Genomic DNA, 27,601 nt, shown 5'->3' on the forward strand with positions numbered 1-27,601 from the left:
GAGGAAGGGTCTGAAAAGAGAACGGAGGACAAACCCCTTTAGGGTTGCAGTGTTTAAAGTTAATTTTTGCTGAGTTTCACTTTTAATAATATGGAGTGGCCTAAATCTATGGCTAATGCAAATGTATCTCCCAAAAGAATAAAAACATGTCAAACAAAAGTCCATAAAGAGCCATACTTTGATAATTGCGGCCAGGGGCACAAAAAAGTCACATCCAGTTCACCGGCAGGTTCACAGCCTCAGTATAAGTGATGGTACAGACCGGGAAATATCCTTAAACTAAATGGTGATGTTTGATTATTGCAAATTTGTTTATTCTTTTCCTGGCAGTTTTAGCTGAATCATGAAGGAAACTAAAACAGTAAACAGCAAAGTGCAGCTTGAGTACTAAAAACAGCAGTCAGCTGATGAGCTAAAAGATTGGGCAGTGCTTACATATCCTGGATTATAGCTGAAAGTGTACCATGCAGGCCATAGAAAATGCAAGTTCTCTCTGTGTGGAGACTGCCTGTGATCTCCCTGACAGTGCTATAAACACTGATGAAGCCAAGGGGCTACACAGGTATGTAAGAGCTCAGAATCAGGTCTCTCTACCATTTTGAATGCTGATATGAATGTTTCCTTTTGATAAACTCTGTGCTAACTGGCTTAGGGCTATTATTTTATGTTCTACTTCTCGAAAACCCCACTAAGGTCCATTTAAACTCCTTATTTATAACAAACACATTATGCTACAACATGCGATAAACCTAGATCCTAAGAATAGGCTCAGAGAGAGGGAGCACTACACTGGAAAATTACAGAAGGGATGTGATAGGGAAAATGGCAATATCATATTAAGGTAAGAGATTTGAGTAATTTAGATACTAATAATTTTGAGATGTGGTCAAAACCCCTAAAATGTACTGGACAAATTTACTTCACCGGGAGAGATAAACACAGACCTCAGGCTCTGTTGCTCACTTCTCCTTCAGTCTCACATATGTGACCGATTGGCCTTTTTTTAAAGTGAACAGAGAAATTGCCATACTGAATCAGACTGGTCTCCAGCAGTGGCCCCTATCAAATGTTAGAAGATACTAGATCTCTCTTAAACATGGTTTTTACCGTCTTTCTGAATGCTGACATTTTAAAAATGAAATAGTGGTTTATCAGATATCGGGGTGTGTTGGTTAATCACAGGATGACTGTGAACCACCTATGTGATGCAGCTGCAAAAAAGGCAAATGCAATCCTAGCATGATTAAGGAAAGGCATTTCCAGTAGAGACAGAGAAGTATTAATGCCTTAATACAAGGCACTGGCATGACCTCATTTGCAATACTGTGTACAGTTCTGTGTACATGTTCAAGAAAGATTAATTCAAATGGAACAAGTACAGAGAAGAGCTACTAAGATGGTTAGTTGAATGTGTGTGGGGGTCTATATTATGAGAGGAGCGTGGAAGAATTTGTCTTGTTTAGCCTAAGAAAACAAAAGTGCAGAGGGAATTTGATTGCTCTCTATAAAGATGTGTGTGTGCATGTGCGTGTGTCTGTGTGTAAACACCAGAGGAGGGTGAAAAGCTATTTAAGTTAAAGGACAATGTTGGCCCAAAACCACATGGGCACAAACTGGTCATCAATAAATTCAGGCTGGAAATTAGAAGAAGGTTTCTAGCCACCAGAGGAGTGAGGCTTAATAGATTCCAAGGCCAAATGGGACCATTGTGATCATCAGGTTTGGCCTCCTGTCTAACACATGTCATAGAACTTCCCAAAATAGAACAGTCTCCCTATAGGAGTTTTGGGAACAAACAACATATTTAGTTTTAAGAAAGAGATGGACAAATTTATGAGTGGGATAGTTTGATGGGGTTGCTTGTGATGATGGGGGAAGGGCTGGGCAGCCCTGGGAACCCCTTCTCGTTCATGTCTGATATTCCTAAAACCTTATGATTCAGGGCTTCTGGGGTTGGCTTCAGGGGTTAGTGAGGAAGTTTTTCCCCCCAGTGTATTCTGGGTTTTTTGTCTCCTTCCTATGAAGCATCAAGAGATGGCCACAGATGGAGATGGGGACACTAGATGGGGAGGACCAGGGCTCTGAGTGGAGTTTCTGCTGTCATTGTGAATTGCCATGATTTCATTAACCTTCAAATCAACCACATATATTCTCGCCCCTATATTGTTTCTAGGGAACACATGCCTACCTACCTAACAAATGTGGGTATTTGTCTATATAATAATAGCTAGCACTTATATAGCACTTTTCATCAGTAGATCTCAAAATACTTCACAATCTTTAATGTATGTATCCTCACAACAACACTGCGAGGAAGGGAAGTACTGTTATCCCCATTTTTTAGATGGAAAACTGAGGCATGGAGAGACTAAGTGACTTGCCCAAGGTCATGCAAGAAGACTGTGGCAGAGCAGGGAATTGAACCCAGATATAAATTAATGCCCTAACCACTGGGACCTCCATCATTACTTTCCTGCTTGAGGTAAAAATCCAAATACATGGCCACAGTATGCAGTTACTGCATTGTCACCTATATACATCTAAGCCAAACAGATGGTCCATTCCTGACTTTCTGATTTACGATTGTGTTTAAGGATAGTATGGTTTTTGGTTATTTCTAGTTCTGTTCATATTTTCTCTATGTTCTAACTGCTCCAGTGAAATCAATAGTGACATGTCCATTGACTTACATGGGAATAGAGTTAGGCTAATGAAGCATGCTTTTGAAAATCCCAGCCCTGGTGTTAAAACCCGCTGTCACAGCTCCAAGCACCTCTACATTTTGGTGATGTTCAGATGCAGTTGAACCCTACAGCTTCCCCCATCTCTATTTCAGATCTGAATGCTGTTAAACTAGGGGAAAGTTTGCAGTACAGACCTACCTCTGGTTAAAAATGAAATTCCTTTAATCCTGGGCTTGAACTAAATTGTTTCCTCACTTCATTTTGCACAGTCACTCTCCTTCCTTATCCAAATCATTCACAGTCACTCCATGTACCTAATCTAACTGTCCTTCATTCATTCTCAAGCCCTAAATTACATTAATCTTCATCCTAGCTAAAGTTGTTCCAGTATATCTCTGTGCCTGTCTGTTTTCTTTAGACTGTTGTTCATTCCTCATCTCACGCGCTCTTTCTCCCTAGCTGGTGGCTACATGCCACAGGAGATGGACTGCATCATTCTCAGCTGCAAGCTCACACCCCCTCCTTTGCTCCATGAACTGTCAGTGAGAGGCTCTGGCCATAGCTGCAGTTTTTAGCCCAGGAAATATTGCAACAGCTACAGCACACCTCCATTCAGAGGTCACGTAATCCAAGCAAAGCGGATAGCTCTGGTCACTGATTTCTGAATATGCTCCTCCTCTACTGTTTTTGTATGCTGGTGAAATGCAGAGTAAAAACAAATTAGATTTACAAGGAATTATTATTGCTATTATTTATCAAGCTCCTGCTAGATGCAAGATGCTCTGTAAGCTTAGAGGAAGGCACAGTCCTTGCTTCAAAAAGCGTACAGTCCGAAAGCTGAGACTGACAATATGGGGCTGGCCCAGATAATCCATCAGCTAATGGTTCAGGATCAAAGAAGTGGAGCCGTTTATGTAGAATTATCACTGAAAAGCTTCCTGGGAGAAGCATGTTTTAAAGAGGATGCACAAGAAGAGGGAGGCATTCTGTAACTACTATAAAAGAGATGGAATTATTGCATCCCACCCAGCTCTACTGCTACCTCCACCCCCAAAATCGCAAAACTTCCCGATTTCTGTTCATCAATAATTAAGGGCCCATCAGCAATACTCAGAGGGAGCTTACGTTGCACTTTTGAGCAGTAATGTACCATGGATAGATCCTCTTTTTCAAATCCCAGGGCACCAGGCCATGCAAGGCTAGTATTGCATTTTCAATTAGCTTCTGAGTGAATGCTTGGCATATGTAGAAGTGACCTGGTACACAATTAGCTTATTGTTCCTTTCAGCTTTGTGCAGAGAGGATCTGAAGGATTGGAAGGGGTGGCGGGGGGAAGAGCCAGCCAGAGGCATCACTGTGGATATGGAATAAGGGATTGCTCAGCTCCTGCAGATTCACTTGCTAACTCGGGAGTTACAGCTGTTATTAGGAGGCATTCAGTGTGGCTTTAGGGAGTGCGCCAGGGGATAATCACTGAGACGACTCTCTGATTTCTTGTAGTCTGGGCTCTTTTCTCTTCTGAGTCTCCTCATCATTATTATGGAGCCAAACAGTCCTAAAAAGATCCAATTTGCTGTGCCATTATTTCAGAGTCAAATAGATCCTGAAGCAGCTGAACAGGTAAGGAAGACAGGTATCTTTCACTACCTGGGGGACTGGGTGTGGGATGAGAATAGGTAATATTCATGGCCTAAATTCTTCTCCAGTTTACGCTGGTGTAAATTTAGATTAAATCCATGGAAATCAATGTAGTTATGCTGGGATAGCCAATGTAACACAGGGCAGGATTTGTCCTGTTGTGAGAATGCACATTTTAACTCGCACAGGTTTTTCTAAGTATATATTAGCTGTCTGACTTTATTCTTTTAACATGTTTTGCACAAGAGATTAGCACACTTTATCTGAAGACATAATATCGAGCTGAATCAATATGGGGAAGTTAGCTAAAATGTATTGGTTCATATACACCAAAATATACATTTTATAATTTGTGTTGAAGGGAAATATTGCAGAGCCTGGGTAGGAGATTGCCTGCTTGCAATTTATTTTGATGTTGGAGCAACTAATTTAAATGCTGCAAGATAGTAACTTATTGAGTTATTCCCCCACATTTTAAGACTTTTAATACTGAATTCTTTACATCACTGTTACTGTTTGCTAAGTATTTCATGCATATGTATTTGGATGTGGCTATATGTGTGACTATATATACATACGCACACTCAGAAATATAGATATACTGTGTATATATATATATATAACAGCCGAATCTGACTCACCTGTAAATTTATATACTGTCCAATCCTGCATTTCTTACAGGCTGACCTCTCATTAGTTATACACACACACACATATATATAGCTGTGTAGAGCTACTTCTATATTTAAGGAATGATAACCATAAAAGCTTAGAAGACAGAGGTGGATAATACCTGTTAGTTGGTCTAGTCCATCACTGTTACTATATCATTGTTCCCTATTGTAAATTTACTGTTGTTTTGATACGTCTAGTTTTAAATGATACCAAAGACGTAATAGGGCTTTGACAATTCCACTGTAGAGTGATGGCAGTGTAATCGTTTACATCTGGAGGGCAGACATCTTTTTCCTTATCTTCTGATGTAATGTCTCCTTAGAGGAGGCGGGCTTTGCCAGGAAGAGATGAGTTGTTGTTGGCGGCCATGGAGGAAGAGGAGATCGGGGAGAGGGGTACAAGCAAAGAACTTCCTGCAGCCTTCAACCTGCCCAGAGATGGTTTTACTAAAATATATTTATAATTTTGAGAATGATCCTTCTATTAACTTGAGCAAGACCTGGCCCACCACCTTTCGAAACCAATGAAAGTTATTGCCTTCAAGGACTGCAGAATTGGGCTCGTAATTAAATTCCTCTGGGCTGTAAAATATTATGAACCAAGTTCTGCCCCACATTTATGGGAAGCCCTTTTGATCATGTTGCACTTTTAATTTATGGGCTAGGTGCCCTATAGTTTTATTTTAGATGTTTGAAGAAATTACATCAATACAATCTGGAGTAACTGAACCTTATTGAGTTACTGTGGATTTCCTCCACTGAGAGCAGAATTGGGCCCTAGCTATGTGCAGATGTTGCTTAAGCACTTAAAAAAGGGCCGACACATTGACAGAGAGAGTGTCTCAAAATAGTGTCTGGGTTAAATATTCTTGAGCACACTATTATATTCTGCTGCATAAGTGCCAATAGCCTCGGGGCTGTGATATAAAGTTTAGAAAAGCTTTCTTCACAGATACATCCATTATTGGAGACTACTCCAACATCATGTTAGTTAATTGTCTAACATTCCTATTGGATGTTAATGGAACCATAAAACTACAAGCGAACTTGTGAAAATTTTAACTAAAAAGAAACCCATACAATGCTGATTCAGATGTACATAGATAAACAGCTGCAATATAGCATGCTTAAGAAATTTCCTTTTGGAAATATTAATATTAGGTGTTTTTTTTAATTGCTTGGAAATAGATTGATAGGATTTTTTTTAATGTTCCTGTATTCACTGACATTATTTATCTAGTTGTTATTTCTTTGCTCTGCTTATATGCTTCACAGTCGGAGCAATGTCAATGATGGAAAGAGAGATTTACAAGAGAGATTTCAGTTAATCATTGTTGGTGATAACGGTGGTAGTGCTAGAAATCCATGCTCACATAGCAACTTAGGTTCTTTCCCAGAAGTAGAGATAAGGGGTTATATTTTCAAAAGGACCTCAGACTATGTCTACACTGCACACCACTTGTGGTGGCAGCGTAGGTGTAGCTGCATAACACAGTGAAAAGCAGGCTTTGGCCACACGGCAGTGTGTAACTACATGCATCAGTGAAAAGCTCTGATGGGGAAGGCAGTGGGGAAAGGCTTGGCAGCTGCTGGAGCTTTTCCCTGCTGCCTTCCCCCTGCCAGAGCCTTTCCCCACTGCTGGAACGTTTCCCTGCAGTGGGGAAAAGCTCCAGCAGTGCAGTGCTACCAGAGCCTTTCCCCACCGCTTCCCCCATGCTGAAGCCTTTCCCAACTGCCAGAGCCTTTCCTTGTGGCATGCAAAAGCTCCAGCGGAAGGGATGCAGCCGGACACTATCCTGCTACAAATAGCTGTGTGGATGGGAGAGTAGAGAGTCGTGTCGGGTACTTACCCACAGGGGTCAGGCATGGTATATCTTTACTCTGCTTGCCTAAGCAATGCCTCACCATCTACACTCTATTCATACCCATGCTAGTGGGGTATGTAGTGCCTGTACTCTACATGCTGCTGAAAGGAGTGTGCAGCATGGACATACCTTAAGTGACTCAGGTGACTTGGTCCTAAATCACGTAGGGATTTTTGAAAATCCTAGCCAGTGACACTGATCCTGCAGTATGTTGTACCTAAATATTTTTAAAGCTGTTTTCCGTGTGCTTACTTTTGCCATTTACATTGTTCAATAAGACTCCTGACGACGTGTACTTTGTTTTGGATGTAGGGTAGTGGGTATGTTTAATGACTCTGCTTGGGCCTGTGTTTTTCACAGATCAGGAAAAGAAGGCCCACACCAGCATCACTAGTTATTATGAATGAACACTCACCCCCAGGTAAGAAAAAATGTATCTTCTAAATCACAAGACTGATGTGGGGGAACAAAAGGCCTGTCTTTTGCAATATGGGTTTAGGAAATAAGTGCATTCAAAGAAAAGAAAATCAGCACTAAGTTCACAGCACTAAATGCCAGATCATGGGCCATACATCCATTCACAGAAAAGACCTATGAATCTATACAAATCCTGGCCCCACTGGAGTCAATAGCATAACTCCCTTTGACTTCAGTAGGGCCAGCAACCCACCCTACATGTGACTCTCCTTGTTGCACATGGAATGAGAGCTCAGTTGCCTCTGTGGGTTGGGGGTGGTCCCAGCTGCCCCTTCCACACACCCTCCCCTTCACCAATGGGATGTTGGGGGGAATCTGTGGAGTTAAGTTAAACTAACAGAGTTCTTGGTCCTCCAGTTCCTAGAGGGAACCAGGTCAGTTGCAGTGCAGAACTTAATAAAACTAGGGGCTTCCAGGTAGGAGGGCCATTCTCTAGTTCTCTGCTGAAGCATATAGTGTCTGTTCTCTCTCTGCTCTGACAACAAAATCTTTGTGGAGCTTGTCCTCTCACCAAAGACTCCCTTCAGAAGTTTTCCTGGAAGAGTTGATGATTTGGGGCCAGGACATGCTTAATCACATACCTATGCCTCCACAAGGTTGCTAAAGCAAAACTGGAGTTTCTAGACCAAGCCATTTTGGAGACACGATGAGCTAAAGAAAGCACTAGAATTATTTTTAAAGAGTAAATCTCAGCAAAATCTTCAAAATATCATAATTTAAAACTCTTTATCTGTTTTTATTTAACCAAACTTCCCTGAAAAATGGCCTTGGGGTGAGATGCAGCATGCACAATTTCAGGATGATCAGTTTCTTTTCTCCTCTGAGGTGGGGATTGAAAATCAAGCTTATAAGGGAGATCTGCCTAACTACGGAGAGATTAGTACCACTCCATAATAAAGGCCTGTCAATAGAGTGAGTGATCTAAGATTAGCTCAGTTTACTGTTACTGTGCCATTAATGTAATGCAGTTGACAAATTTCCCAATCAGTTTTCTCTACTGCCCTTTTAAAAGCTTTTTTGAAAGACGCCAGTCCATTTACAAAGGTTCATTTCCAATTTTCTATAAATGTAACTTTGCATTATTCCTGCTGACAAATTTTATGCTGCAATTTACAAATTAGTTTTATATCGGAGTGTGTTTAATTTTCCATTTAATGACAGAGGGCCCAGTTACCATCTTTGCGAACAATGAGTAGATCTTTACTCTGTGAGAAATCCCACTGATCTCAATAGAACTATCTGGGGGGGTCTAGAACTACTTGACATGAATAAGGGTAGCAGAACGGGGCCCATGAGTAACATATATAAAAGAAAAAGAAATGGTTCTCCTAAAAGTGATACCTTGCTTCTAGTGAGCTATAATTCCACCTCCTGAAATGCCATTTCTGGAGATAACACTTTGTGAGTAAGTAGCAAATTAGTCCCAATATAAATAAGGATAATAACAGATCCTTTATACCAACTGGGATCATAAAGGCCATAGTTCTGGCCACTGGTTCTACAAACCACAGGGTAGGGGAGCAAATAAGAACCTATCCAAAGATCAATGGGTATTCTCCTCTCTGGAAACACACAACTGAATTGGTGGGAAGGGTTTGTTAGACAAATTTCTAGGTGCATTAGTAAACATGGAATCATAAGAGTCTAGGAAAAAAACCAGCTGGATCTATTTTCACTTTTTGTGTTACCAGTCCCCTTTAATATTATTTCCTGTTTTAAATGGAGGAAAATTGCCTTGAGCATGTTTTAAAAATAATTCGGATTTGTTCTCATTGCCCTAATAGGTTGTTTGGTTTCTATACTTAGAATTTTTTGCCTTAGAGACTAGTTCTATCTCAGTTCTTTTAGGGTTCAATCTTTCAAGGTTCTGAGTACTTTCTGAGAGGTGCTGAGCACCTTCCATTCCCATTAGCATCAGTAGTAGTTGAGGGATGATCCTTCCAGAGCTGTACACATAGGGATTAAAGCCAGAATACGTTGGCTGCACAGCTCATAGTAGCCACACTACACAGAAGGATCTGGCTCTCAGTCTCTAACCTTTCCCTAACTCAGTGGCACACACCACATCAGGGTTGCTAGGCCTTAATTTAAAACAAACTCACCTTGACTGCTGTTCCATATTGCAGTTCTTTCTAAATAGACTCATATTTCCTTTTGTAAACAGAGCCCTGTTGCAGCACTAAATCAAAAACAAACAGAGAATAAAGACACCTCTCTGATTTACAGAAATTTTTACTGTAAACAAATTGGTGCATGCCTGTCATCTCTTTTCATACAATGCTTACAATACAACTCCAAATAAATCATTATTTAGTACTGCAGCAAGTATCAGTGAAATTTTAACCATGCCATGGAAAGAACATTGACACATGCAAATAATTGGTACACTTGGCTCAGTCTTTGGTTAAAGTAGGCATGTATCTTATTTATTTCTGATTTTTTTGCAAAGTTAGAATTATTTTAAAAAATGAAGTCTTAAAGCTTTCCCAGAAACGGTACGTTTTGGTAAAATTGTGTGTGTGTGTGTGAGTGTATTTACATGTGAATGCTTGATGTGTGCATGTGTATAGTGGTGTGTGTGCACACATTTATATGTGTGTGTGTATATATATATATATATATAGAGAGAGAGAGAGAGAGAGACTTATATATACAGATGTGAGTGTGTATATGTGCAATTGTACATCCCCTCCCTCCTTATTTGTATATAGAAACCTCACTATTTGGTTTGGGGGAAGGGTGTTTCTAAGGGTTAGGAGTTCAGATTTGGATGTACTTTTAAAGGTTGAGATGCCTCAACAAAGTTTATTCAGACTTTCAACCCCTTGAAAAAAATGAGGTAGAAATCTTGTAAGAACGGGCTCTCCTGCATGATTTCTGGTGTATCTGCTCCCAGAGGCAGCTGATCAGAGCACAGCTTTTGTGATATTTTGGCATGTCTGGTTGCAGCCCCTTCTGGAAACTAGAGAGAAACAAAACTTATTTGAACCTTGACGAACTTTATAATAAATTCAATCTGAGTTGTGCTGTACAAATGGTTCAAGGTCAGAATGCCTTTTTCCTTTCCTGAGCCATTTCATCCATCCCTCACGTCTCCTACAAATTCCAGTACAAAACCAGGAGTCTATCTGCACTGACGTAAGTAGAGGTCATCCTGCTTTCAGGATAAATAATTTTGAACTAATGGTAGTTTCTCAGAAACTATAAGACAAGTCTGTTTGGCTTCCTCAACATTTACATCAAAGGAGACTGTGAACACCAGACCACACTAAATGATTTAAAGGCTGTTTGTGGATCTGGCTTCAAGAGATACACACAGCATAGGGGAACATTGATTGGTGTATTTTCCCCTGCACACAGTGTAGGAACCATCAGATGGCCACATATAACTGCAGTAATAATTTGCAAAGGAGAGGATTTAAATTCTCAATAGCTACAGAACTTCCTGTAGAGGACAAAACATCACTTTAAAACAAAATGAAAGTTAAAAAAACCCACTCAGCATCATCTACATCCATCCTGGAGACATCTTTTTGATGGAGGGCATTCTGCCAATATTATGACTGTGGTAGGAAGTTACCAATAATACACCGAGATTGACCTATGGCTTCAAAGGAGTTATGTTTTTCATTGACACCAGTTGAGGATCTGGCACATTATTGTATTTAATATGCATTTTAATGTATTTTTATTTTTAATTTTGGGATAAAAGTGATGTTTATGAAAGCAAAGGACTAATGCAACTGGAGAGAGCTATGCACAATATAGGCCATTCCTATGCAAAGTTCCCTTTGCTGCAATCAGAATTTTAGCCTCCAACGTTTTCTCCTTTGTTGTATATTGTTTATTGTGTATGGTTGTAGTTAGATGTTTACAGCTGATAACAAAGTGTTGGGTTTTTTTGCACAATATACTTTGAATGTCAGTATTATAATTATTCTTTTGGTTGCCTCTCTCCATAATTTTGAAACTCTATTTAGATGTTCCACAATCTACACAGGAGCAGGGTCCCTATGGTTGTAGTACATGGGAAATAACCACGCTGTTACAACTGGCTCTGTCCTCAGATCCACTTCCTCCCCTCCTTTCCCCACTTCAGAGAGTGTCTCTGGGGACAGCTTGGCTTCCTTGCAAGCTATCCCCATTAGTGTCTTCCCTCAGTCCTGCTCTTTCCTTGCTAGTGAGGGGCTCCCAGAAGGGGGCTGGAGCGCTATGAAAATCACATCAGCTTAGGTTCAATGCACATTTAAGAGCCCAGGCTGACAATCTTTTATTGATTCTTAGTATTAATTATTTACCTTATTATTTTATTACTAAACATCATATTCTTTCTTTGAAATACATTTTTAGCATAAAATTATTTAAAGAGAAAAAGGGAACTATGGAGTATGCTGCACTGAAAATAAATTCAGGCCCTGATTCAGCTAAACTCTTCAGGAGGTGCCTAAGTGCTTCACTGAAGGGATAGGGATTTTAGTACGTGTTTACAGTTAAACACACACTCAAGTACTTTGCTAAATTAGGGCCTCAGCTGAGATTAGGCACAGCTCTCTCGATTCTTCTTTGGATATCTTGTGACAGTGTTGCTGAAAGCAACAGAAACCAGAACCTACCTTCCCAGTATACGACCTGCTTTAACAACCCGGGCATAATCATGAACTATTCTCTCCTTAGCATGCCTGGGCTGTTAAAATGCAGAATAAATCACTGCCATTTGAAATGAAAATATACCAAAGCTGCATACTAGCAGAGTGTCATGTTGCAATGGCTCAGGAAAAAACTGGTAACTATGGAGGAAAAATGACTTTTCATGGCAAAACCATTTCAGCTCACAGCTCAGATTTAAATTTGATCAGAATATGACACCTACTTCTTTGTATGAACTGGCTTTGTCTCTGAGTCACTATAACATCAAATGATCTGCTGGCACAATCTGCCCAGCTTGTGTCAAAAGTGTGTAGGGAGTTTGAAGCCATGCTAGGAATTGGGAATCCTATTGGATCCTAAAGCCTTCAACATAACTCCTGAATATTCAGGTAAAAATCTCCCTTTCTAAACTCTGTTTTTGTTTCCTGTTTCTAAATCTTTTTTCCTCTGCTGCACTTCTGGGCTTCTTAGCCCTGCATGTGAATGCTACTCAGGGCTCGAAATGAGGGAGTATGTAGTACCACAAATGCCAGCACCTCCTGTAACCTGTCATCTTGTTCTCCAGAACCTCTGTTTTCATTTAAAAACAAACTTAAGTCTGTGTTTCTGATTGTTGCAAAGATAACTTCAGAAATGTGAACCAAGAGCAAACCCATGTAACTGTGTCTGCCTGAGTTTTCAGAGAGTCTGAAACAATAGCTCTGAGGTATGGGGGAAAAAACCTATTCATCTCAGTAGATGCTAAATCAGAGGCCAGTGATGATACTTTACATGTCAACATTGGTAACTATTTCACTGCTCATCAAAGTGTGTAAGAAAGCGGAGGAGTGTACTGTACTACTCTGAAGATGCATGTCATTTACTCTGAGTGACAACTCAACTCATTTTGGCATCAGGAGTGGCTTGGGTTTGGGAAAACACTAGAACTTATTGGCTCAATCAAGAAGGAGCCAAGCAGAGCCCAACAGGACATCTGAGCCCCAGCAAAGGGAAACCACACCTGAGGAGCCAAACAGAGCTCTTGGGTATATTTTAACTTCTCACAGAGGGTCTCAAACCCCAGGAGGCTAGCAGAGTCCAGCTGAGGGCCTGTTATTATATTATGAACATCTGTGCAATCTACTGATAGAGATGTCTCACTTTTGCTTCCGAAATAGGTGGCGTTTATTTTGTGGGTGGAGCTTGCAAGAATACTTCTACATTATTCCTTTTTTTCCAATATGACCCCTGATGCTAATTCCTAGGAATGGACAGACCTCAATCCAGTCTCTCTGGCAAAGTCCCACTTGTCACATGTGGAAGTCTGGGAACTGCTATCTGATGAGTCACTAAAAATATGCACTGTATCCCAAATGTCCCAGCAAAAACAATTGGTCCACTGAGCTAAATTAGGTCACATTCTGAGAATTGTGTGGAAAGCAACCAGTCCCCCACCCATACAAAGGGATCACCCTCTACTCCATAACCATGGGAGCCTCAGTCCAGGCCCATCTCTCCCTCACACTGAAAATGCTGGTTAATGGTGTAACATTATAGCTGTTGTGATTCCTCTGGCTTCTCCTAAGAAAAGAGACAAGAGTGTGATCTGCAAAGGGCTGAGTTCCCTGTCCCTCTAGAGTAGCTCTGCATGTTCCATCTGCTAAGAACCCTTTCAGAATAGAAGCTAGCTACTAGAGTGGGTAGAGAAGTGAATTTTTTCTCCTGTGACAATTTTTTTTTTAATTTTTGTCTGAATTTGTGCCTGGTAGTGGTGGTGGTTTTGTGAGTTAGCGTCTGTCGGGCCTTAGCCAGCTTCTCCGTCAGATGGCCTCTTTCCCCCAATTAATTCTCAAGTTGAGCACACTAAGCAGGCCAGCCTTCCCCTGCTGGTGTCTGCCCTGCTATGAGGAAGGAGGCAGCATATATGATGGTCCCCTTCTCTCAGATCATCCCCAATTGGTTGAGTGAGAGAGGAGCCTAGCCCCACCCATTTTGCAAGGCTCCTGGCCCTAGGCTCTTAAAGACATAGTGATCAGCTTTCCTCCCAGCACTATTCAGTCCTGAACAACTTTATCTCTACCAATATCTCCTAGGTCCATGTATATATATCAGACCTTTCAAAATCTTAAAGGGCCGTGCCACATGACGGGGTGGGCTGATCCCTAGGTACCACTACCCTTAAGGGACACACTACCCCATCACACCTACCTGTTACAAAAAATGGACTAATCTTTATTGGATTACACATTTTAATAAATGGATTTAGTTTGTCTAATTCAGTTTAAATTTCACCTTAGACAAAATATATAGCAGTAAATAAGAACTGTGTCAGGTGCCCTGTGGGAGACAGACATCATGTATATTTGTATGCAGTTATAAGGCCTACAGTCCTTATTCAGGTAAAACTCACTGAAACCTAAATAAGGACTGAAATCTAGGGCCCACAATTTGTGCTCTGACATGTTTTTCAAATGTATGCAGTGTTGCTGTGGCCGTGTGGGTCCCAGGATATTGGAGAGGGAGGTGGGGGAGGGAATATCTTTTATTGGACCAACTTCTGTTGGTGAGAGAGAGAAGCTTTTGAGCTTACCCAGCATTAGACTTCTGGCTGCCTAGGCCCTAACTACTCACTGTTCAGGAAGCTGAAAGTGAGTAAGCCAATAACAGCTGTTTTCAATTGCAAATCTGAGCTTCTAACTTGGTTATAAAATACTCAGAAAAGCAGTAAATCACTAAAAACTGCCATTTACAACTACTGTTTACTTAATTTTTTTAAGTCAGAGCAATTGGCTTTGCTCTGTGCTATATGTGAATACCATTTAAGTTGGCTCTGCTTTCAATTTAACTCTGTGACTTGAGGAACAGATGAAAAAAGCAATGAAAATGAACAGTCCCCCGCACCCCTTGCTCATAGTGGTGCAGCTCCAATCATGTTAGCAATACTAGGAGCACTGGTACAGATACGGCATTGGCAGCCACTGTTTTAGCAGGGTCGGATGCACAGTGACATTGATGAAAACAAGAGAAGAATAAATGTATGTCAAAGGGATTTTCAGAATCAAGAAGCAAAATCCTACAGTTGAGATAAATATCCTACCATTAGTGCACGTGTATAGCTACTTCTAATAGCTATAATAAATGTTCACAGTGGTAAAACGTCCCATTTCCCCATCTATGTACTAGATGACAGCTTATGTTCAGATTACTTACCTGACCCTTATACTATGCAAGGCTTTGTTAAGCAAGTAATCAGTGTGACAACTAATATGGGAAGCCCCAATTCAATGTAAGGGTGACAGAATCTGGCTCTTACAAAACAGCTCAGCAATGCTTTCCAACAAATTCAGGAAAGCTGCATTTGAGCTGGGTTTAGTACAGCCCAGAAAGGAAATATTTCTAAACAGCTAACACATTCCAAACATTAGTGACAAAGTGCAGGCACGAAAAGCTTTCTCTTTGCTGAGTACTTGTGCAAAAGCAGACACTCCCAGAGTTACATGTGCAGGAAGTACATTCAATCTTTTGATGAGAGTGAGGATTTTATACTTCTGGCACATTTTCTGCTCCGTGGCAAACACAGGGAGGCGATTTGCATTTGGGATGAGTGAGCCATGGCAGCAGTTGAATTTTGGACCATCTTAGAGGGGCTCAGATACCATGGTGCTGGATGAAGTGTAAGTAGCTGCTAGTTAAGTAAGATATTACAGAAGATATTTTAAATGCCCCCCTTTGCTGATCTCAAGAGAGGATTTAACCTTCAAGAATTTTGCAGTCACAGGGCCTGACCCAACTCCTATTGAGCTCAATGGAATTTGAGTCTGACCCTCAAAGCATTGCGTGGGTGTTTGCCAGGAAGTATATGCAATGACGAGTGGAAATAAAGACAGAGGCTAGCTGAGCACTGATGCTTCAGTGATGGCTTCTGTAGAAGTGAGGTTTGACATCTCAGCAGGGCTACCTCTCTGAAATCAAAAGTAAGTGGGTCCCCCTCACCCTTCAATTTTTTTTTATAGAGTTTTGTCAAATGTAATTACCCAATGGCTGGCTGGCTGGCTGCTTGTGGAAGCTTTAGTGCCTCTTACTGACTTATCCTCAGTTTCAATTTTTAGCCTGTAATTTACTTATCTTTCTTAGTAATTGGGTGAGGGAAACTCCAATACCTCCATATTATTCCTTGAGATCACAAATGGATTAGTTTGGAATGTAAACATTCCCCAGAAACATGGCTTTTTAGCCTTCATGGAACACGTATCATTGGGTTCATTATTTATATAGTCCCCAAAGTCTGCTGTTTGTGCTGAAGATGAGAAGGAGACCGGGGCCTCAGATCCTCAGCTGCATCACAGCCACTTTGCACAACTCCAGTGCCACAACTAGCAGCTTAACTGGCCCAGGAAGGAGCCCTGTGTAGAGGGATCCTTGGAGGGCATAGAGCCGGTATAATGCCTCCTATGCCACAACCCTCCTTGAAGCTGATGTACAGGGCATTGCGGGTAGCTGCTGTAACACTCCTTTGCAGTCACAGGTAGCCAGTATACAGGAAAGCAGCCTTCAGCTTTCTCTAACTTGCATGGGGGGCTGGCTCAGCACATAGCCCCAGGATAGCTTAATGCTGCCTTTGCACTCCCCTCCTGAGATGCACTGTGTGTGCCTCTGCCGAGCTGAGGCTCAGGGCCCAGATCTTAGCCTAAAAGAGGTTCTAATCTAAGTTCCTGAACCTTGCTGGGTATACAACACCATATCTCTGTTGAGAAGTGACATGCCCTCAAATCATCACTGGGCCTGTATAAAAGTGGGGCATTGATAGGAGGGAGTGAAACAAATGATGCATACATGCAAAAGATTATGGTAGACCTTGCTGCTTCATGTAACTCCTACTGCACAACATCGTCTGATGGTAACTAGAGGCCATATTTCTTATCAGTTCTATAATGCTGGTGTCCATTCCATGCCGTGTCCTAGGGTACAGGGATGCCTTACTGTAGCACTGAACTCTGACAGAATATCTGTGGAGGCCCTTCCCTTGAGTACAGACGTTCAGAGGAGGATCCTCCAACAACAGCGATAGACGCTCCAGTAGAAAACCAAACACATGCTCCTTGCGCCGAGCATGCACACTCCTCCGTAGCTCTCATCCCCCTCAACCAGGCCTTAAACACCCTTTGAACACCAGCTCTTCTTGAATACAATCTAAAGGCCAAACCCTGAGAGACACTGAACACCTGCAACTCCCACCAACTGCAGTGAGTGTGCAAGTACCTAGCACCTCTCAGGACTGATCCCTTCATGTGCCACTGAAAAAGAAAGTATCAAATATCAAAGCAATTCACACTTATATATCGAGTGACCTCTCCTGGCTGATTCAGACCCTTTCCATATGCACAATCATGCTACAAAGTGTGGCCTGATTTGTTCTCACAACCGTAATACAGATCTCTCTGTGTCTTGTAACTTCAAGAAGAAAGCATGTGATTTATTTTTCTGTTTATTTTTAATCAGTCCCCATCAGTTAAGTCATCTCAACCTCACACAGCCATGAAATATGGGATCTCGGCAATAGTTCAAAGCCGACTGGAGATAGAAAGGAGGACAGATATTTGCGGGGGGCCAAAGCCCAAGTGAAACATTGAGGTCAAGGAGCTCAACTGCGAACCCCAAGTCTGAGTAACAGAAAGCAAGTTCGGACCCTAAAGCATTGATAACTAATGTGACTAACGAACACTGGACAAAGCTGGAGGTGGCTATTCAATTGTTATGTGCAGTTTGGAATCTCATTGTTAGTTTTATAACTCACCTGATATGAGAGAGGAAACAATATCTCATGACATAGGCAAGTAGCTTACACGCTGAATTTGCAAATTGTGAAATATACAATATACTTTCAGTGAATATTTGAGCTCAAATACTTTTTGAAAGTATTTATGTTGTTAAAGCTGGGCTGATTGGGAATGAACACAAAAAGGTGGTGAGCAGGGGTCAGTCAGAATTCACTTCTTAATCTAGATGAGCATTTATGGACATTTTTATCACTATTTGCTCACTTGTAATGATTAACTAAAGCTTATACTAGCAATCAAAATTTTGTCATAGGAACAGTTTTCATGACACGTGACATTTTTTAACCTGCGTTTTGACCATGGTAGCTGGATGTAGTCATTAACTGTGTAGTCCAACACTCCCACCCCCAAACCAAAAACTATAACAAAAGTAGACATGAACTCAAACCTGCCCCCAGCTCTGAAAAATGTTTGCAGTCTATGGGGAGGGAAGTCTGGAATCCAAGCCTATTTCTGAATCCAAATTGCAAACTATGTAAAGGGCTGACCCAAACCCTCAGATACAATACACACGTTTGGGTGCTATCATGCAGATCTGAAATTTCTGTTTCTGGTAAGTGCTGTGACGCTGTCTGTTCGCACTTTGATTGGCTTCAACGCAAATGGAACTATCGGAAAGTAAAGGAAATAATTTTAGAACTGAACCTTGTACCCTTCGTTTGTTTTCCTCAATCTTATACAACAGCACCATAGAAACAGCCTTCTTCAATCCTAGGGGATTATTTGCATGCCATTTTTTAATATATATGGCTTCATATTACAACTCTCCAGCTGCTTTATAATTTAGTGTCAGGGACTGATGATCTTTGACTATTTATTTCTGTTATCATCTGGGTGCATTATTAACATGACTAATAGCGGTGTCATTTCAGAGAGATAACAGTGACAGAATACTGGTAAGGGTGAGAAAGTTACTTTGATAACAACCATTCACCTCTTTACCCTCACAGAGTTTAATATTTTGTCCCAAGATCATAGGAGATATACACTCAGCCGGACTGTGTGATCAGTTTCTAGGTGGAACTCCTAATTGATTTCAAAGGGGACCTCTACCAAAAAAAAAAAGGGATGGTACAATATGGCTTAGCTGTAACTAGCTAGCTTTTCTAATCAAAGTATTTGTATTATATTTAGTGCGTAACTAGGCACTCACAGATACCATGGTGACAAGTGCAGAATAAAACCACAGATAGGTAGATAATGTGGATAAATGACCAGCTTTTAGCATTAACCTCGTTGTATTCAGAAGACACCTATTTTGTACTTTAGGCATCAGTCATGACAGATCCATTTGTTGAGCTTCCTGAGAGAAAGCTTGTGTTTTAATACACATTAGCAGTACTTGAAGCTAGGCTTTGAAATAAATGGAGAGTAGGAATTTAATACAGCTGAATTCAATTCAGAGACTCTGGACAAAAATGTAAAATTGCCTGATGATAAAACTTGCCATCAGCTATACAGGACCAGATGCTTGGCTGTGGCTGAGGAATGCAGAGTGCAACTCAGGAGGCGACGGGGCGCATATGCAAAGATGGTGTATTATTGACCTTTTGCACACCCTGATCCTGCACTGGCTGTAACCTGGTCTGGTCTCCCAGTGCAAATTAGAGCAGCCTGGATGCTAGGACACAACACTATGCCAGCCAAGCCTCTATCTGCCACGTTCAGGGCTGCTTTGGAGCAAGGTTAGGGTTAGATACTGCTCTGATTTCCACCCCCAGCTGTTTGCACATCTTTTACTGCAAATAGCTTCAGCATTGGAAACAATAGAACAGAAATGTGACAAAGACTGCACAGAGGTTCTGTGATTTCCCTTCTTTTGTGTTTTCATTAATGTTTGGAATGCACCCATACTATAACTAATCAACAAGTGCCTCACTATTCTAGAGCTTACCTCACCAAAATGTATTTTTGACAGGCTGTAAGTGGTGCTAGGAAGCTTAATGTGCTTTCAGGAAGACACGTCCTATATTGAGGGCCATATTCTCCACTCTGTTATCACAAGCAGAGAAGAGACAGGCTCAATAGAACCATCTAGGGAGGACCTAGTTAGGTGAAGAGTCAAATAAGGCAGAGAGCTCCATGATACGTTCCACTCTTACCCTGATCCCATGGAAGCCTCTCGGTAGGAACTGTTCAGTGACATAGGAAAGACTGCGTCAGCCTGTTGCAAGCACTGCTTGTGAACCTTGCTGAGGTCCTGTCACTTAGGGTACGTCTACACTACGGGACTATTCCGAATTTGCATAAACCGGTTTTGTAAAACAGATTTTATAAAATCGAGTGCGCGCGGCCACACTAAACACATTAAATCGGTAGTGTGCGTCCATGGTCCGAGGCTAGCGTCGATTTCTGGAGCGTTGCACTGTGGGTAGCTATCCCGTAGCTATCCCATAGTTCCCGCAGCCTCCCCCGCCCCTTGGCATTTCCGGGTTGAGATCCCAGTGCCTGATGGGGCAAAAATCATTGTCGCGTGTGGTTCTGGGTACAGCCTCACCCCTCCTCCCTGAGCAGCAGACAACCGTTTCACGCCTTTTTTTGCTTGGTGAACTGTGCAGACGCCATAGCACAGCAAGCATGGACCCTGCTCAGCTCCATACCGCAATCGTGAATGTTTTAAACACCTCGCGCACTCTCGTGCAGTCTATGGTGAACCAGGACCTTCAATCCGAGGCGAGGAGGAGGCGGATACGGCAGCGCGGCGATGACAGTGATGAGGACGTAGACACAGAATTCTCTCAAACCGCGGGCCCCTGCGCTTTGGAGATCCTGATGGTAATGGGGCAGATTCTATCCATTGAATGCCGATTTTGGGCCCGGGAAACAAGCACTGACTGGTGGGACCGCATTGTGTTGCAGGTGTGGGACGATTCCCAGTGGCTGCGAAACTTTCGCATGCGTAAGGGCACTTTCATGGAACTTTGTGACTTGCTTGCCCCTGCCCTGAAACGCCATAATACCAAGATGAGAGCAGCCCTCACAGTAGAGAAGCGAGTGGCGATAGCCCTGTGGAAGCTTGCAACGCCAGACAGCTACCGGTCAGTCGGGAATCAATTTGGAGTTGGAAAATCTACTGTGGGGGCTGCTGTGATGCAAGTAGCCAAAGCAATCACTAAGCTGCTGCTACGAAAGGTTGTGACTCTGGGAAACGTGCAGTCCATAGTGGATGGCTTTGCTGCAATGGGATTCCCTAACTGTGGTGGGGCGATAGATGGAACCCATATCCCTATCTTGGCACCGCAGCGCCAGGGCACCCAGTACGTAAACCGCAAGGGGTACTTTTCAATGGTGCTGCAAGCACTGGTAGATCACAAGGGACGTTTCACAAACATCCACGTGGGATGGCCAGGGAGGGTTCATGACGCTCGCGTCTTCAGAAGCACTACTCTGTTTAAACGGCTGCAGCAAGGGAATTACTTCCCAGACCAGAAAATAACAGTTGGGGATGTTGAAATGCCTGTCGTTATCCTGGGGGACCCAGCCTACCCCTTGATGCCATGGCTGATGAAGCCATACACAGGCAGCCTGGACAGTGGTCAGGATCTGTTCAATTACAGGCTGAGCAAGTGCAGAATGGTGGTGGAATGTGCATTTGGCCGTTTAAAGGCGTGCTGGCGGACATTACTGACTCGCTCAGACCTCAGCCAAACCAATGTCCCCTATGTTATTACTGCTTGCTGTATTCTCCACAATCTCTGTGAGAGTAAGGGGGAGACCTTTATGGCGGGGTGGGAGGCTGAGGCAAATCACCTGGCCGCTGATTACGCGCAGCCAGACACCAGGGAGATTAGAAGAGCACACCAGGAAGTGGTGCGCATCAGAGAAGCTTTGAAAACGAGCTTCATCAATGGCCAGGGTACAGTGTGACTGCTGTGTTTGTTGATGAACACCCAACCCCCTTGATTGACTCAGTCCCTGTAAGCAACTCCCCCACCCCCTTCGAGTACAGCTTACTTATGCAAATAAAGTCACTCTCATTTAAAAAGCATGAATTCTTTATTGATTCATTATAAAAAGAGATAGAGAAGTAAGGGTGTGGTTTGGGAGGAGGATAGGAGGGATGGAGAAGGCCATTAAAAAAAATTCACAGTAACGACAGCCTTCTGGTTGGGCTGTCCACGGGGGTGGAGTGGGCGGGTGCACGGAGCCTCCCCCCACGCGTTCTTACACGTCTGGGTGAGGAGGATGTGGAACATGGTGAGGGATGAGGGTGGTTATACAGGGGCTGCAGCGGCACTCTGTGATCCTGCTGCCGTTCCTGAAGCTCCACAAGACGCCGGAGCATGTCAGTTTGATCACGCAGCAGCCCCAGAGTTGCATCCCGCCACCGCTGATCTTCCTGCCGCCACCGCTGATTTTCCTGCCGGTCTTCCTGCCGCCACCTCTCATCTCGGTTGTCCCTCCTGTCCTCACGTTCATCCCTCCTGTCCTCACGTTCACTGGCCTCTTTCCTGTAATTTGAAACCACGTCCTTCCACTCATTCAGATGAGCTCTTTCATTGCGTGTAACTTCCATAATATCCGAGAACATCTCATCTCGCGTCTTCTTTTTCCTCCGCCTTATCTGTGCTAGCCTTTGGGATGGAGGAGGGATGGTTGAAAAATTTGCAGCTGCATGAGGGAGATAAATATTTAGAAAGATACATTTTACAGAACAATTGTTATACTCTTTCACAGTGAAAAGCAGTATTCACCTAGCACATGTGATTTCCCTACAAGGTCGCATTTTTCATCTTAATAGTGAGTGCCTGCAGCTCTGCAGTTACACATCTCTCAGACACAGGTCCAGGCATCAGAATTCAGCTTGCATGCGGCCATGGTAAGCCACTGTCTTTCGGCTTCTGCAGTGCTTTACCCCTCCCCCCAACGCATGGCTAATACCACGCTAGCTCCCTGCTAATCAACACCCTTCCCACCCCCCACCCCCTGCGTGTCTGGTACCTTGGGGAAGATCGCCGGTGACCAAACACAGAAAAGATCATCGGCATTTCACTCCTCCCCTCCCCCCGCTTCGCTACGTGCAGGAAAGTTTTTTTTTTAAGCTGATGCATTCCACAAACCCAGTAGAAAAATGGCCACCCCCCTTACTTAAATTCCTGATTTTTAAACAGGTTATCCTGAATGATATCACTTTGCTGAGGATAACAGAACAAGATAAAGAACGGATGCTTCTTGAATGCCAGCAGTCACCGGGACCATACGCTGCTATGCTTTGCCACGCAATGATACCTGATTACTTGCTACATGCATGGCGTGGTAAAGTGTCCTACCACGGTGGGCGGAACAAGGCTGCCTTGCCCAGAAACCTTCTGCAAAGGCTTCTGGAGTACCTACAGGAGCGCTTCATCGAGATGTCCCTGGAGGATTTCCTCTCAATCCCCGGACATGTTAACAAACTTTTCTAAGCAACTATACTGTCTGCGAATGCATCCCAAGTCCTCAGGGCAAATCAATCATTAAAAAAGGCTTGGTTAAAAAAACAATGTTTGCTATTTGCAAAGGTACACTCACCAGAGCTCCCTTCCATGGCGTCATTGTCTGGGATAGTGGCTTGTGAGGGCTGGGAGGACGGTAATTCCGCTTGTGAGGGCTGGGAGGACGGTAATTCCGTCAGGGTGATAAAAAGCTCCTGGCTGCTGGGGCTCACGGAGTGCTGTGTGCTCTCTGCTAGGTCTTCCTCCTCTTCTTCATCTTCATCTTCCCCGTCTGCATAATCCTCAGCCATGGAAGAGATTACAACCCCCACCTCGGAATCCACGATCGGGGGGGGGTACTTGTGGCGCAGCCCCCTAAAATTGCATGCAGCTCAGCATAGAAGCGGCATGTTTTTCGACCTGCCCCGGACCTTCCGTTTGCTTCTTTGGTTTTCTGGTAGCCTTGTCTGAGCTCCTTAACTTTCACTCTGCACTGCACTGAGTCCCGGCTGTGGCCTTTATCCGTCATAGCCTTAGAAATTCTTTCAAATACTTTTCCATTTCGTCTTTTGGAACGCAGTTCTGTTAGCACTGAATCCTCTCCCCAGATAGCGATCAGATCCAGTACCTCCCGTGCAGTCCATGCTGGGGCTCTTTTACGATTCTCAGGAGACTGCATTGTTAACTGTGCTGATGAGCTGTGCGTGGTCACCTGTGCTGATGAGATGAGATCTCCACGCTGGGGAAGCAGGAAATGAATTTCAAAAGTTCGCGGGGCTTTTCCTGTCTACCTGGCCAGTGCATCCGAGTTCAGAATGCTGTCCAGAGTGGTCACTGGTGCACTGTGGGATAGCTCCCGGAGGCCAATGCCGTCGATCAGCGTCCACACTAACCCTAATCCGATATTTTAATACCGATACTAGCGTTACTCCTCTCGTTAGGGAGGAGTACAGAAACCGGTTTAAAGAGCCATTAAAATCGATATATGGTGCCTCCTAGTGTGGACGGTTGTGGCGTTAAATCGGTTTTGCGCTCCTAAAACCGGTTTAAACGCCTAGTGTAGACCAGGCCTTAGTGTATGTCTGCGCTGCAATAGAGGTGTTATTGCAGCTTTGGGTAGGTAAACCCACATTAGCGTTAATCTAACTAGTGTGGATAAAAATAGCAGTGAAGATGTGATAGCATGGGCTTCAGTTAGGACTGTACAAGCATGCCAAGGACACTGGACACATAGTCACACAGCTGTTAGCCTGCGCTGAAGTCTGTGCTGCTGCATCTTTACTGCTATTTTTGTGTGAAGAGGTTGGCTGACGGAGTCACAGCGCTATTGATCCGACCTTTCTCTAGGCCTGGCTAAGCCCAGCCTGTAGATACATCTCTTTGGGAGTGCAGATGGAGCTCTCATGGGTGTAGTTCAATAGCATTCTGGAGATGAGGATCCAATGAGCAAGAGATCTACACCAATCCTGTTGTCTGTTGGCACTTTCTGAATCCCTAGGATGGTCATGGGGAAGGGATTTGTTGAACACTTTTAGGAAAAGGCTTGTAGCGAGGTTGTTTGTCCAGTCAGTAGGCCTAGTGGTCTGGGCCTCTGACTTTAGTCTCTCTTTCAGTTCAGTGTGTTCTAGAACTACTGGATGGGGTCTATCTGGGTTGGTTTCCTTGCCAGTAACTCATAGTCCTGCCTGTCCCAGGGCTAGGAGTAGGGGAATCTGGGATGGGTAGGGGGACCAGGTCCTCCTGCTCCACTGGGTCACAGCCCAGGGCTCTGAAAGTGAAACAGCATGTGATAGCCTGGGTTCAGCCCACCTCCTGCTCACCTTCCCCTGGGCCAATGCCTACCACACCCGATGCCTCCATGTGGGGCATGCCTGCCATTGGGTAGAGTCTTCTGCTTCACATTCCCACAATCTAGAGGCTGATGCAGGTGTCCTTTTGGTGCTCCTTACATGGTTCTTCTTCTCCTGCTGTAGCACTACTAAAGGAAATGGCTTCTCTTTCCCCATCTTGCCTGGACTGCTGGAGTTCTTGTTATATTGACCTTTTCCCCAGGAGCATGCTTGGCAGTTTCTGAGGGGAGGAACTTTCCTTGCCCAGTACTCCAACCCTTTCCTATCTCAGCCTTAATGCGGGGTCTGTAAACCCCATCACAGGACACTAGAATCTTCTGCTGGTTATATCTTGCAAATATATATATTGTGCAATTTCCATAGGGTTTGTCTTGAAGCCATCTATTGATGTCACTAAATATTTTTAAATCTATTCATTATTGGAATGGTGGGAGCTACTTCTTGATGATCTAGAAATTGATCTAGGAAAACATAAACCATGGGCCACTTTGATTACATCAAACTCATTAGCACTACAAAAGTGATTTTTCCTTCCTTCTTGTCAACTGCTGAAAATAGCCCACTTCCACCTTAATTGAATTGGCTCATTGGCACTGACCCCCCACTTGGGAAGGCAACTCCCATCTTTTCATATGCTGTCTATTTATGCCCTACTGTATTTTCCACTCCATGCATCTGATGAAGTGGGCTGTGGCCCACAAAAGCTTATGCCCAAATAAATTTGTTAGTCTCTATGGTGCCACAAGGACTCCTTGTTGTTTTTGCTGATACAGACTAACACAGCTACCACTCTGTAACCTATAAACCATCCTGAATCTCAACCCAAATCTTAAAAATCTTGACCCAGACATTCTGAGGTTCACCAAACATTAATTTTGATCATCTTCATGTAACACACAGTAGGTCGCAGAGATATATGTGCTTAGATAACCCACTGTCAAGAATCCAGAAATGTCAATGTCAGTGTGTGATTTAGGAATTAATAAATATAGCATATCATGTTAGGGGGGTGGGACAACTCATTCCATATGAATCACAGTGACATGTTCCTGATCATGTTGTTACAGATGCCGGCATAAAGAAATACAGGGTCATTTCTGAAGCATAACCTTTCCAATCTCTGGTATTAGTGAGATTAGTCAAGATTCAGTTTTAGGCAATCACAGACTCTTTTAGTTTAAATTAACAGATTATTGTCTTGTCATTTCCTAAATCCATCCAGTTTGGTCACGTTCATCTTGCCTATGGGATTATGGAGCCTCAACTTGTTGACTCTGAACACACCTATATACAGAAATGAGAAATTAATTTACGTAACCTATATTTCTCTCCTCTTTCTGTAGCAGGAACCTCAAAGCCAAAGAGTTTTACTAGTAAGAACTTGCTTGGTGCATTGTTGATACAGGCATTTGAGGAGCTTAATGTGCAAAATTTATGATAATAAGAATTGAGAGAGTAGCTGACAAGGGCTAGCTATAAAATGAGTTGTTACTGGGATCCTTGCGGTATTATTTAAAAAGGAGGAAAGGTACAAAGGTTCCAATAGTGGGTAAAGCTCAAACCACTGGCTATTGTTATGATATGTATTTGTTTGTTTCTTTTTCCACAGCAAATTGTCATCTCTCTCCAAAATATATAATGCTCTGTTATTCAGCTTCAAATGTATTTTTGATGGTTCTATGAGCCATAGTATGATGTGAACAATTTTGACTTTTTTTTAGTTTAGAGGTTGGAATACTCATACAGTTCAGAGAAAAGAAAGAAATAGCTCAAAATGATGCTTATTACAGCTGTAACTCCAATGCAAAGATTGCCAGCCCTCTGCCAATTGTAAGCTATTTTTCAGCACAATTGATTCTTGTACACTATGCTGCTAGGAAATGGTTCAAAATGTACATCATGGGGTCCAGCTGGTATGGTATTTATGTTAGCAATTCATTTTTCTTGTGTTGCCTCACTGATATTTATATTTTCAAACTGCGTATAAGACATTTAAATTAGATCCAACAGAAGATCTTTTTCTTTAAAGTAAGCAGCGTGGAAAGGATTAACTATTATTATTATTTCATTATTATAACTGAGCACATAACTCTGAGGGAATCATTTTTCAGTTAGTTCAGCCTCTTTTTCTGTTGAAAAATGTATTGAAAATTATCAATAACATATTACAGTTTTCTCGAGTGGGTTCATTATTCAAAAGTCTTTGTTGCAGTGGATTCATTTATTTACAACTATTGCATGGTTCACAAGCCACTAGTTGCAAATGTTTAATAAGCAAAATTTGAAGCTCAGGCTGGGTCAATGTTTTGACTGATCACATTGATCTCCTGGTGGTGTTTCTGGTCCCTGAATATAACTCTTAGAATCAGGAATCCAGTGTGTTTTTTTTTAAAGATTAAAATCTGTTTCTGTGAATAGTCTCTAGTAGTCACTTAGTAGGGCCTGTCTGCACTGCAATTAAAAACCTGTGGCTCACCCATGCCAGCGGACTCAGGTCTGTGGGGTTGTTTCATGGCAGGGTAGACTCCCAGGCTTG

The 27,601-nt window shown here is 42.8% G+C and overlaps 1 protein-coding gene across 10 annotated transcripts in view; it reads left to right on the forward strand.

Moving 5' to 3' along the window:
- Positions 1–439: 439 nt before the first annotated feature.
- Positions 440–27,601, forward strand: part of PPP1R1C (protein phosphatase 1 regulatory inhibitor subunit 1C) — an 86,641-nt gene continuing 59,479 nt past the window's right edge. For 2 of the 10 annotated variants that reach the window (XM_044978584.1, XM_044978582.1), the window contains exons 1-2: positions 4,065–4,304; positions 7,222–7,282. In XM_044978584.1, the coding sequence (XP_044834519.1) occupies positions 4,224–4,304; positions 7,222–7,282 (142 nt within the window). In that variant the 5' untranslated portion in view covers positions 4,065–4,223. Of the gene's footprint in view, positions 563–4,050; positions 4,305–7,221; positions 7,283–27,601 lie in introns of those variants that run through there. The other 8 variants (XM_044978577.1, XM_044978583.1, XM_044978580.1 and 5 more) reach the window with 8 other exon arrangements.

Source organism: Mauremys mutica, chromosome 10 (genome assembly GCF_020497125.1).
Source record: "Mauremys mutica isolate MM-2020 ecotype Southern chromosome 10, ASM2049712v1, whole genome shotgun sequence".
NCBI lineage: Eukaryota > Metazoa > Chordata > Testudines > Geoemydidae > Mauremys > Mauremys mutica.